Genomic DNA, 13,327 nt, shown 5'->3' on the forward strand with positions numbered 1-13,327 from the left:
GTGACCGAAACAGCCCTATCCCAGCACCCGAGAGACCAATCAGTGTTTGACAAGGTCCAAAGGTTCCTTCTCTCATACTTCAAATACTTGAAGGACTCTGTTGTTGTTTTTTTATGTTACAAGAAAAAGATAATCTCGCTGTTTGTATGACTCAGAAACACCAGCTAAAGACATTTCCCTGTATAATCTACTTGCTTGGTTGGAATCTCAGTGCATGCATAAAATCCTTATATAAACTAAGACAAAGACAGTTTCTGGATGGCTTCACAGTTTTAGTTGGAACTAGTTTAGTTTTAGTTTTAATTTATTTAGATGGATTTGTCATTGTCACAGGTGTCACACGTGTCAGGAGTGAGGCTTTTATTTCCTACCCACCCATACTTGAAGGTGAAACGAGAAGAATTTAGAAGGGCAGATGTTAGAAGAAATTCAGCGTTGAAGAGAGTCTTAACACTACATTGGAAAAGGAATGAGGGGGTTAGAATAAATTTTAAAAAGATAATAAATTGATATTAACACAAGACTATTTTTGATTTATTTACCCCCCCCCCCCCTTCCTACATATATGCACACATGCATACATGTATACACACACTCACCCTCAAACACACTAATTACATCAATAACTACATATTTTATACAGATATATAGGCGGTTAAAATTACGTTATTAAAGTTACGTTTTATACATTGTTGAGAGTTTGAAAACCAATTCCTGACTTCTATTGTTAATACTTCGAAAAGGCGTCTGTTAATCTGGAGAATTTGGATTGAAAACGGATGCAGTTTGCGCTACACAATCTGTGACATCATTGTTCATTGAATTGGATGTGAGCCCCGCCCTTTAAGATGCGTCGATCATTCCGCCCAGAATAGTGTTCAATGTCAACCAATGGATTGGATGTTTTTTTCCCCTTATTTTCTTTTCTTTTTAGTGCATCTGCTCTGCTCCCGGTTCCATCCAGCTGGGGGAGAGAGCAACGCATTTAAAGTCGGCCGAAACTCCCAGGGAGGAAAAGGAACGAGCGGAGGGAGGGAGGCGGAAATCAGAGGCGATCCCTTTAAGAGCAAGTGGGACATAGCGGTGCGAGAAAAGGAGAGGAGGGGGAGAAGAAAGAGGAATTAAAAAAGAAAAGGAAGAAAGAGACGGGGAGGGAGGAGGGAGAGCGGGCGATAAAAAAAGAAAGATGACATCCTCCCTGCTGAACGGCCGAGGTGAGGAGCGAGGCTGCGGCCCGGAGAGAACGCCTCCAGCTGGGGTCAGGGCTTGACTCGACAGCGAGGCTTCGACTTACACCCAAGAGGCCTATCGAGGAACCCGGACAAAAAGACTCAGAAATTCTCCAAACTAAGCATGCCCTGCTGTGCTTGTAGATGCGGTTATTATCACCCATACTTGTAATGCAGCCTAAATTAATTTTTCACGTTACAGTTATTTTATCCTAATTTACTAGATCATGGTTTTAGTTAGGTTTTAGGCCAATGTTTGTAGTGATTTGGCACGTTAGTTATAACGGTTTGTGTTGTTTTCATTAAACTTGTATAAACAAAGTGAGAGAAGAACGCTATTACAGTGGCCCTGTGCTCTGCAGCCTACGTCTAAACAACCGCTGCGTGCATGTAACTGACTGCAGCTACCTCAACGACTAAAACATATCTTCCCAGACGACTTTATTCAAAGTAAAACCACGGAACTGTCGTTTCTGCTGCTGAATGGAGGGTTTTTAGGCTTCAGTTTTCAGTGAACGAGGGATATTTCAATGCAATTCTCTCATAATCTCAATCAGAAGCTAACCCAATAATCTCTGTCGTTGTGGCGCAAAATGGATGCTGCTTGGAGCAATTTTCTCTTCCAGGTAGGTTTGAATAATAGTCGTGTTTTTCTCCATCGCACCATGCACAAATGCGCATTAATCAGATATTGTCATTTTGCATACGCCAGTGGTCTCAAAATATCCGTGTTTTCTTAGCATCTCTGATAATGCTCTGAGTGGTGTTTATATTTATGATGGCCTTTTACTTGCCCCTCCAGAATACTCCCACCCAAAATCAAGGGGATGGGAGTCTCCAATCAGAGCTTATGCCAGCGCAGACGAGTTCTCCCCAAACCCCACCCACAGACCACATAGCGCAGCCTCCCTCCACTGTGGACACTGCTGCTCTCAACGAGGAACCCATGCCAGGTGAGGGACACTCCCTGGGCCCAGCATCAATGGAGCAAACTGCAGTTATAAATGTTTCGACAGCCATAATTCTATTCTGTTTTCAGAACTACACAAAAAAGCTTTTGTTTGTTATTACATCTCTATTAAATGTTAGATATAGTTATAATTAACACCTTTATGTGTTTGAAAACTTTGTTGTGTTAGCTACATACCTTGTTTGGTAATGACTGCAGTCATGGCCCAATTACTATTTTCAACTCTACTCTTTCATTTGTTCTATTATTTGTAGTGAACCTGGTATATTGTAGGTATAGTTTTGAACTGCAAACAATGACTGTATAAATCAAAGGTGGTAATGTCGCAATCCTGTCTCTTCTGTCTCCTGGTTTAGTGAAGCCTGTGTCCCGTCCAGCACGTGTCGCCCACATCTGTGCCATTTGCAACAAGCAGTTCAAGAACAACTACAACCTGCGGCGGCACCAGTCAGTGCACACTGGGGTACGCATGAAGGACAGGGCCAGAGAGCAGGCGGAGGGAGCAAAAGAGGCAGTGGTGGGCCAGGTGGCAGCGGTCGTCCCGTCGGTGGTAGCGGTGGGGGGCGAAGGGAGGACGGAGAGGACCACAGTGCCCCTATCCCTGCTACACCTCTCTGTACCTCCCACTCTCGACCCTCCCGACGTGCTGACGGGAGTCCAGCATCCCACCCTCATTAGTCAGGATGGTGAAGGGGTTGCCATTGCAAACGTAGTGGCCAATATAAATCCCCATGCTCCGCCTCCTGCTGCTGTCGTCATGGCCACGGGGACGACAGTACAGGTGGGTCAGGGCTTTGTCACAATGACTGTTGTCAACCCCAAAATCTCAAAGCATGTCTTAAAGCAGCCTGGCCCTGGGTAGTCAGTGTTTGTTAAAGCCTGGTTAAAGGTTATGTAGTTTGTGCATGTCTCTTGCTTTGTCAATATAGGTACAACCAACAGTTTTGAGAGTGAAGATTTCACTAAAAGCTTGCCTCAATGAGTGACAGAACTTTAACAATATTCTCCCCTATGCTCTCCTGCATGTTCTCTGTAACTCTGTCTAGTAAAACATTTGTCACTGCATGGCCTTTTTATTTTAGTGTGCTATTTATTTAAATAAGAAACTGTAAACAATTTTTTTTTTTTTTTTCAGCGTCCATCAAATGCAAACCCGACCCCAGTGAAGAAGAACCATGCCTGTGAGACTTGTGGGAAGGCTTTCCGTGATGTGTACCATCTCAACCGCCATCGGCTGTCCCACTCTGATGAAAAGCCCTTCTCCTGTCCCATCTGCCAGCAGCGCTTTAAGAGGAAAGATCGCATGAGCCACCATGTGCGTTCACATCAAGGTGGCGTTGAAAAACCCTATGTCTGCCCTCAATGCAGCAAAGCATTCTCAAGGTAAGTCATTTGTTTGCGGTTCCATTATTACTGTAAGTGCAAGGTGATGACTCCCAACCTGACTTTTTTTCTTATAGGCCTGACCACCTCAACAGTCATGTCCGACAGGTGCACTCATCAGAGCGACCCTTCAAATGCCCGGTATGTCAATTGTACTTTTCCTTGCTTTTATGATATACTTCTTATAAACTCATTGTTATGTAATATGAGTTTATTGAGAAAATCCTGTTTTGATTTGCTAATATCTTATAGATATATGGTCTATATAGTTTCATGTCTTTTAGGAAGGGACTATTCCATTACCATGACCCACTCCCAGACAAATGAGGAATTTCAGACTATTTGTAGCTACTTTCCACATTGACATTTTTGTAAATTTTCAGACATGTGAGTCAAGCTTTGCAACAAAGGATCGCTTGCGTGCACACATGATTCGTCATGAAGAGAAGGTGCCATGTCACATATGTGGAAAACTCCTCTCAGCTGCCTACATCACGGATCACATGAGAGTGCACAATCAGTCGCAGCATCATGTCTGCCACCTGTGCAACCGCAGTAAATCCTAATTCTTTTCTATTTGATTGTGAATACATTTTAACCCCTTTAAATTCACTTTTACTTGGTGTTTTTTCCCCACCAGGCTTCACAACACTGACTTATCTCCGTGTCCATGCTCAAAAGCACCATGGTCAGGAGTGGAAGGACAGTCCTGGGGGTTTTGGTGGCACAACCTCAAGTGGAGTACTTGTGTGCCACTTATGCGGTGTCCACTGTAAGACACCAACCCAGCTTCAAGGGCACATGGGCACCCACAACAGCAACCAGGCTGCACCTGCCTCCAGTGTGGCCTCCAGCTCGGTGTCTCTCAGCAACATGGTGACTGCCCACCCTGTGTATGTCACTGGAGGCACTGTGGTTGATCTGCTGGTCACAGACTGTTCGAGTATTGCTGTACCTCAGTCACAGAGTTAGCAGAACAGAGCTCTGAGGCATGTACTACGAAGCTGGCTTAACCTATCCTAGATAAGTTTCTCTTATCCAGGATAGACAAACCCAGGCATGAGCATCTCTGGATAAGAGGTACTACAAAGAGGATTCACAGCTTGCTCTGTCAACCCGTGATTTTCTGAATGAAGCCGTTTACGTTCACAGAACAAGGCTTGGTGATGGCTTCAGCCAGCAAATTAGGACAATAGAAAAGTATTTCAAACAATAGAGAAGTACTTCATACACAAATAACTGTCAATCATGCTTGTCAATCATGAGGAATTAAAAAATAAAATATTGGTCTAAACAATGGATTTCTCTTTATAAATCTGTGCCCATCGATAAACAAGAATACGCCACTTACGCATTTCCTCAGGTCTACGCGCTCCTCTCCACACACACACTGACCGCTCGTTCAGCTTACAGTAACTGGTTTCTCGTTTCTGATTGGTTAAAGAGTCATCTTCTCATCTTATTTGGGAACTTAACCTGATGTGGAGCAGTAGTGTAGTAGTACCTCTAAACCAGGTTTAAACTCAAAATTACCTCACCCACAAATCCAGCTTCGTAGAGCAGGCCTCAGCAATATCATCCCCCGTTCCTAAGCAGAGGAAGAGACTGGATAGTGTGAAAGTTATAGTTTTCTGATGTTCACTTTGGTAATGTTTGGTTCACACTTAAGGGGAATTAAACAGATGTTGTAGTGCAAGGTGAAATTTAAGCTCAGCAAAAAAAAAAAAAGTATAAATAGGGCAGTGTGGCCGTGTTGCTCTGGGTATTATGGAAATCATATAAAGAAACATTTTAAACAGTTACATTAACACTAACAACAACCTGAATTTATAATATTAGTAATTAAGTGGTAAATTTTAATCTTGAATGTGAAAAAACTTAACATAATTATGGTATCATGATCACTGAAATAACTGTTATGCCTTCACTCCTAATGCGTGCATAGGCTGCTTCCAGGCCCAAAAAGTACTGTATATTTTCAGGCACTCTGGTCTTACCTCCATTTTGCAGTTACTTTACCATTACAAATGCTGAGTGGTAGATTTAATCGAATCCAAGATGAGAAAAGGGGTTCATGGTGTAGATTAATATAACCTGACTAGAGCTTCTGAATTGGCTGTTTCAAGTGTGAGGCTAAAAACATGAGTGGCCACTGGTCTTTATGCATTGTGCGATGTACATTTATTTTTTAAAAGTACAGAGATATCTGAAGGCCGTTTGTGGGGATTTAAGCACCTTAAAAATGATATTGTTTTATTCAGTAAGATTAGAAAAGTAAACAAATCTGTGGATTCTGTGTTTTGCTCCGAGTCTTCCTCTCTAAATCTGGCCATTAAAAATACATTTCTGTTAATCAGTCCTTTTGGTTCTGTCATGGCAGCCTTGGCACCTGAAACTACCTTTGCATGCAATCAAGCTAACACAGCCATGCCACTTTTTTTAAAAAAAAAAAAAAAAAAAAAGCTGTCATGACAAAAAAAGTGTTTTTATGTATTTAAAATTGACAGCGATTCAGTTGATTGTACTTGTTGTTGCCATAGTTTGTTTTTTTTTCCTCTGTATCAGTCAGATAATTACAAATATGCATTTGATATTCTGCCCTTTATATAGGGTGTTCTCTTTTAAATGTTTTTAATCATGTGATTTTATATGTTTTGTATTGGGTTTTCCTGTGAGTTTGTTGTCAAAGAGAAGGATGTAAAATGGTAGTACTGCAGAAGAAAGCACCGTGTTGATAACAAACCTTGTTTGTTTTTTTTACTGGAGTGCATTTATTTAGCTGTGTTCATGTTTTGTTTTTTTTATTTGCAGTTGTTGCTTTCTTTAAATTTCTTCTGATATCTTCCCTGTTAGATTTGCTGTATTTTGATTAACATTTGTATAGTAATACTATATTAGGTTTGCATCAAGAAAAATAATACCTCTTCGATTCTGTACAGCTATCGCAAAACATCTTTCTGCCTTATTGTAATCTGCAACATTTGAATTTGTTAATGAAAGATCAACTTAGTCATGAATTCATTAAGAATATCAATGGGATGTACTGTATTTATATTTATATTTTTATATTTCTCAACAGTATGCATGTCTAAAGGGTATAGGTAGAGAAAAAAATGCAACAATTAAAATAGTCATATATTATTTTGTAGATTAAGTAGAGCTCATGTTATTTTGTAATTTGGACAGTTTAAAGTAAAACAAAGAAATGGCCAATGTTTATATTGTGATGTTGTTTATTGTTGTAACATTGAAAAGAAAATCCCATGCCATACAGCATATCGTAAATGTGGGTTTCACTTCTAGACCTTTCAAGGGGATACTAGTTCAATCAACATTATCTTCTCATTGTTCTTCCGATACTTATTGAAACTTGTTTCAGGTAACCAGTTTAACCTAGCATTATACAAAAATGACAAGCTATCCTTACAATCTGTTGGTGATTTTTATTTGAATAGTACTAATTTTATAATAGATATAATTAATGTACAATATCTGTGATGTACACAGCTGTTAGGGTTTAGTTGTTATTATAGCAGTCAACAGAAGCAAAACATTTTTCAGAGAAAATACTTAAAATTGCCATTAATGACATCATTTACAGATTAGATTACTCGTGGATATTCAGCCTTTAGAAAACAAGAAAGTTAATTTCCAAAATGCAGTGCAGTGAGTGATGACATGCGCTGCTGCTGAGGAGAGGAAGTAGCTGGCGCAGCAGTGTTCAACCCAGTGTTGAGTCAACGGTGCACCGCATCTCTGCCCTGACCAGTGCACAGACAGATGACATGGCATAGCGGTGCGGTTGGGTCATTGCAGAGGATTTGCAGACCAAACTCCGTATTGACTTATTAGATACCTATGTGCTTTGGCTGATCCGTCTCCCGTGCTCACAGTGAGCTGTTTTTAGATTTTATTGCGACCTGCTGCATGCTAGCGTTAGCTCGTCTGTGCTACGCTGCAGATATTGAGGCGGTCACATAAACATGCGGAGCATCGAAGCAGAGAGCCCTGGGACATCTTTAACTGCATCCTGTGACTGGACTAGGTTTTCTACTGGTCGTTGACTAGGCTTCCCAGAGGCTCTGTGTAAGTTTGCTTTTAACATTTCGCCTTCATCCTCAGTAGCTTAAATGCAGTGTTTCAGCAAGTTTGCCAGATACCTGATCCGCTAGCTGCTAATGCTACATGCTATAAACAAATAGGCTAACCGAAGTGTCCGCGTTTACGAATATTTTATGTAACCTTATGATACTCCCGTTCTCTCTATCGTAGATTCACGCGGTATTCATTTCTCAAGGGTTCGTACTATTGTACATCGAAGTTTGGCGCATGTTACTCTACCTTTGCAAAGGCAGACGCTGTTATATCACTTTCTAGCAGGTGAACGATGACATTTAAATTTGCCAGCCTTCTCTGGTAAAGCGTTTGGACACTGCGCATTTAAAACGTTTTCACAAAGGAGTTTTCATCAAGAGTTATACGTGTGTGCCCATAACGTGGGTTATGTCTTTATAGAACTGTTTTTATAGACTCTGGCATAAGAATGAATACAAAACCTTTAGAAAAATGCCTTGTGCATGTGTCTTATGTTCAAATCTCTTGGCCCGAATAGAGTAAACACACTGCACACTGCAGTTTAGCAGAAAAATGATTTGATGAATTGACAATTTTTGCAGGATGTAGTTAAACTCGTATTGATATTTTAGCATTTATTTAAATTTAAAAATAATGAAGTGCATATTTTTCTGGTAGGCTAGAACTTGTTAATGATTCTTGAGCTTGGTTACTAGTGCATGTATGCAACCCTCTCAACTTCATGCAACTACCACATGGCCACATCTTGGAAGTAAGGGAACATTAAATAAGGCCTATCATACTTTCATATGGACACTGAGCGCCACAAAGGACCCTATGACATACTTCTTTGTGCTCTGGAGATGCTCTCCATCCAATCTCCCATTTGTTCAGTATTTTCATTTTGACTGCCACTCATCTTTAATCCAGTTTTACCCTGCGTGTTATGCCATATGTTTAGTTGAGTGCACTTCTTGCTAATGTTTAGAGCATGCTCAAACACAGACAGATAGGAGTTGCCATTGAGCCATAATCAGTGAGACCTGTGTTTTTACTGGTCTTTTTCACAGAGACGACAGAGCATTGGATCTTAAGAATCAGATTGCCCACTGAACTCGCTGCCTAACCCACTGACCGTTTGGCACCATGCTGACTGTTCTAGCTGCCGGCTCTGTGTTCTTCCCAGGACTTTTCCTTCTGTCTAAACAATGCCTAAAGTCATTCCCCGCACTGAGATGGAGCGAAAGAGATGCCGTCATCGTGTCAGCCAGGTAAGGCACAACACTGAAATAGTCCAGAATCTGTTCAAACTTCAGCCTGTCCCCTTGTCAACCCTTTGTGTTTTTATTTTCTAATAATCCGTATCTGTAGGTTGGTGTCATCTGTCCAGGCAGTCATGGCTTCGTCAGCTGGGTACATTATCGCTTCATCTTGTGAAGACATCATAGAGGACCAGTAAGCAGGCCTTAGCGAGTTCTGTTTTATGTAACAACTAATTTGGAAAAAGCTGTTTTGGATAAAAGTATTGAATTTCTTGTTTCTTCACACAGGCACTGGTTGACAAGCACCTACATCATGTTTGCCGTTCCCTACTTTGTGTATGACATCTACGCCATGTTCATGTGCTACTGGTACAAGATCCAGGTAAAAGGGCATGAGGAGGCTACAGCTGTGCCACGGTCCATGAGCTCAGCATTGACAAGTTACCTGCGTCGGGAGTTCCTCATGGTGCTGCATCACGTTGTCATGGTCACCGTCTGCTTCCCTGTCTCTGTGGTAACAATCACGCTTTTGATGTTTTTGATTTTATGTTTGGAACTTGGCAGTATCAGGAAATTAGTTATTTGATTGTGTAGGTATTTACATTTAAGTTGAATGCATTCATTTTGCTTAATTTTCTTTTTTCGCTTTCTACCTACTATAGTTTTGGCGGCAAGGAAGGGGAGATTACTTCCAGGGTGTAATGTTCATGGCTGAGGTCAGCACGCCATCTGTCTGCTTAGGAAAAATACTCATCCAGGTAAGTAATTTTGTCAGTGTTTTGTTTTTGCATGGGCATGACTTAGACTGGCAACTGTGTACTGTACTTCTTCCTTTTCTTTTGTAATTTGATTAATTTTATTTTCCTTTTATGCAGCCTTTTCATTTATACTTTAAACAAAACGCAACAACATAACTGGTAAATGCAATGTAGTATAGTTAGGGCAGTGTGTGCGAGGTGTGAGTGTTACATCTAAAAGTCATCCCTGCTTTATGCTTGTCCCCTCTGAGGCTCCCACAGCTGTTTGTCTCTGAATATAGCCACTAGTATTTAGGCAGGATGCTCAGCAGATTCAATATCAGCCCCCCTTCCCCCCCTCCCCCCCGGTGTGTGGCAGTGAGATAAACTTTAATGGCATAAATGCATTTTGGAGCGCCCCTTACACCTATAGCCACAATAGCAAACATGTGGTGACACAAGATAAAAAGATGTAGGCAGAAAAGTGGATGCTTTTCACCTTTAAATATTATCACCTGTACAAATCAAGCTATAATTCCAGTAAAAAAAGTGCATTTTATTTGTATTTGTTTTTTACTGGGATTATCATGAAAACCCCCATCTACCTCATTTAAGTAAATATTGAAATTATTTAACTAGATATCCCGTCTAATTAAATCCACTACTTCAGTTTTTTAACACTGTGAAATCGATGTTACGCCTCAGTCTAAAGCATTTAGTCTTAAGTCAAAAAAATGTTTTTACAAAAAAGTTTTCCCAAAAATGACTTAGTCATCAAATCATTTAATGACAATGAGAAGACAAATGCCATACATGCGCCTGGAGTCCCTCACATGCAGTTGATGTACTTGTGGCCATTTAGAAGTAGTATAACTATTGTGCTTGGTATGTGACAAGTGTGATTAACAATGTTGGCTCTCAACAATCTGTACTGCTTGCCTCTTTTCCTTCCTGTCTCTCTCTCTTGCCTTCTTGGTTGTTTCTGCTCTCAGTATAAACAACAACACACTCTCCTGCACAAAGTGAATGGGGCTCTAATGCTGATCACTTTTTTCATCTGTCGAGTCCTCCTCTTCCCTTACCTCTACTACGTTTATGGAAGGTACGTCTCGACACCTGCTTCTACCACACAGTATGGTTCAGACAGTTTAAAGGGTATGTCATAGCTTGTCACTAAAACCTTAAAATTCAGTAAATTGTTACTTTATACATCGGACATATGTTGTACAACAGTGTCCATGAAAAGACATTGTTTTCTTTAGATTTTGAAAAGATGTCAAATTGGTAGTTGTTGATTCTATATAATGGATATAAATTTACTGACTAGTGACCACACAGCTTCTTATACAGTGTTCAAAAATGCTACATAAAAAGCAGATAAATCCCTCTTAGCAGCTTGCTTGTCATGACTTTTGGGCCTGGTGTCTTTCTATTACTTTAACTTTACTACACTTACTCATACCGTTTTGCCATGTAAATACTATTTCATTTATCTGCTTCTGATGTTGCACTTCTCTTTTGAACAACACTGCGCTGTGTGAAAGAACAATGTAATCCTTGTTGAACTGCACTGAGTACTGTACTGACTGGTAAAAACAGGTTTTTCCTTTTGATCTGTTTTTTCCTGATCTGCTGTTTTTTGCTGTGTTATTTTGCACAGTATTGTACATATTTAAATGATGTTCAGTTTGACAATGCTCTCTCCTGCCCACTGGTCCCAGGTACGCATCCATCCCATTCTACATGGTTCCTCTGTCAGTGCCGTGGCACTGTAACCTTGGTGCTGCTCTACTTATGGCGCCCCAGCTCTACTGGTTCTCACTCATTTGCAGGGGCGCCCTGCGACTATTTACAGGAACCTCGCGCTCTCGGATACCTCCTAGGACATCGGCCGCACCAAAAGAACAACAGAAAATGGATGATACCGCTTTGCCTCAGCCAGCTAATGGCTACAGCACGCGGCCCACAGAGCCTGAGCTGACAACTCACTGAGAGTGGGGGGTGGGTGGGGAGGGAAGAGGCGAATGTACCAATGAGTATGTAAAGGAAAGGAAGTTTGAAGGCAAAGTTAGACTTGAAATAAGTAGCAATGTAAAGCTACCAACTCTTGCCTCCTGAAGTCATTTTGGCCAGTAGTCACAGAATCTAAGGATTAGATATCTGGCTTTAAGAGACTTCAGCTTGAAAGGTTCTAATAATCAAAAGGCATTGTGCACTCAGTATTTAAAGATGTCATCGGGCACTGTGACAGACAGGAACATGCACTGACCTAAAGAGGAATCTTCTGTATGTATAGCAAGTATAGGTGGCTATTTCCCTCATGTAGATCAAATGAATCCTCTCTGCCTGGAAGTGTAGAAAGAGCAGGATAATAGGAATGTATTATACTGTATGTTAGTACATTTGCTGTAGATGGAAGGCCTAATTCAAGTTAGTAACGAATCAGACCTTCAAAAAAGAAAAAAAAAACTCCTGGCTAAGCAGTATTTTGACTTGTTAGTGTTTATTATCTGTATCCTCTATGTAGTCACTGTCACTCTAACAAAATGTAACCAACCTGCAAACTGACTCATCATTAGGAGGGAATAATGTCAAAAGACTGTATTCTGCTGCCTTATCCCTTTTCACATTTTCAATCATCTACTGTGTTTATATTTATTTATTATTTATTTATTTTGTATTCTGGGAGGAGAGACAAAAGGATCCTCACACTGGAACATGTGACGGGTGTACATAGCTGATGTAAAATTGTCCATATTTCCATGTCATTGTTAGCTTTTGTCTTGTTGATGCATTTTACTTTCAGACAAGTGCATTTCATGTGTTCAGTTTTCAAACTGCAGCAGACACTTACACCACTTTTTTATAGTTTAAATGTAGATATTACTCCATTCCGATTACTGGCATCGCAATGTTCTGCATAAAAGCAAGTGATGCACAGTAGCAGCAGTTTTCATGTATGTTTTTAGGTTTAGTGCTGTGTTAATTGAGTATTCATGTAATCTGCCTGAATTATTTTAAGTATTAGCATTGTTTGAGGACATGAATTATTCCATGTTGAAGGGAAACAAAACAGATAAGGACAGTCTTTGACATGCAGCACATTTGTTCATTGCCAATTATTTTAATGTAGCTTGAACTACTGACTTGTTAAAGCCTTTAATACTGTATTAAGTGCTCAGATCATTGAGCCATGTTTCAGCCACAGATTTTGTGAATGCACTTGATTACTTGTTTTAAGTTCATTTAAAGCAGCTGCACTGTCCTGGACATGGGGGAAAAAAATAAGCGCAGTATCCATCACGACTGCTAAAACCTGGACCGCTGTGGGCATGTTGAATACAGAATATCCATTCCCCTCTTCCATGGTTCGTAACATACTGCTTTTGGCCAATACTAAAAAAAAACAACTGATGTACTATATATTCCACAAAATGCTTGTTATTTATTTGTAAGTATTTATTTATTTATTTGGTTTGTGGTTTGAATGCATATTTATGCATACATATATACTCTATGCTTCTGAGCCTTATGTGAAGGCTGTATTGTTACTCAAACTTAGCAAAAATATACTTCTCCTGTCCTGACCATGCCTCATCTTTTCTTCCATTTGTATCCAAGTTTTCACTTTAGATTTAACACAAGAACACTAGAGGGAGCTAGAGTTGACCA

General features: G+C 40.3%; 2 protein-coding genes across 2 annotated transcripts; both read left to right on the forward strand.

Annotated features, from left to right (window-relative positions):
* Positions 1–904: 904 nt before the first annotated feature.
* Positions 905–6,801, forward strand: mazb (MYC-associated zinc finger protein b (purine-binding transcription factor)). Its single transcript, XM_033984243.2, has 7 exons — positions 905–1,855; positions 2,032–2,182; positions 2,556–2,980; positions 3,335–3,582; positions 3,660–3,723; positions 3,966–4,137; positions 4,223–6,801. The coding sequence occupies exons 1-7, from the start codon at positions 1,823–1,825 to the stop codon at positions 4,552–4,554; spliced, it is 1,425 nt and encodes a 474-aa protein (XP_033840134.1). The 5' UTR covers positions 905–1,822; the 3' UTR covers positions 4,555–6,801.
* A 466-nt stretch (positions 6,802–7,267) lies between these two features.
* Positions 7,268–13,243, forward strand: tlcd3bb (TLC domain containing 3Bb). Its single transcript, XM_033984247.2, has 7 exons — positions 7,268–7,668; positions 8,727–8,927; positions 9,028–9,111; positions 9,207–9,432; positions 9,581–9,676; positions 10,648–10,757; positions 11,377–13,243. The coding sequence occupies exons 2-7, from the start codon at positions 8,803–8,805 to the stop codon at positions 11,645–11,647; spliced, it is 912 nt and encodes a 303-aa protein (XP_033840138.1). The 5' UTR covers positions 7,268–7,668; positions 8,727–8,802; the 3' UTR covers positions 11,648–13,243.
* The last annotated feature ends 84 nt before the right edge of the window (positions 13,244–13,327 follow it).

The sequence above is a fragment of the Periophthalmus magnuspinnatus genome, chromosome 19 (assembly GCF_009829125.3).
Source record: "Periophthalmus magnuspinnatus isolate fPerMag1 chromosome 19, fPerMag1.2.pri, whole genome shotgun sequence".
In the NCBI taxonomy this organism is placed as follows: Eukaryota; Metazoa; Chordata; class Actinopteri; order Gobiiformes; family Gobiidae; genus Periophthalmus; species Periophthalmus magnuspinnatus.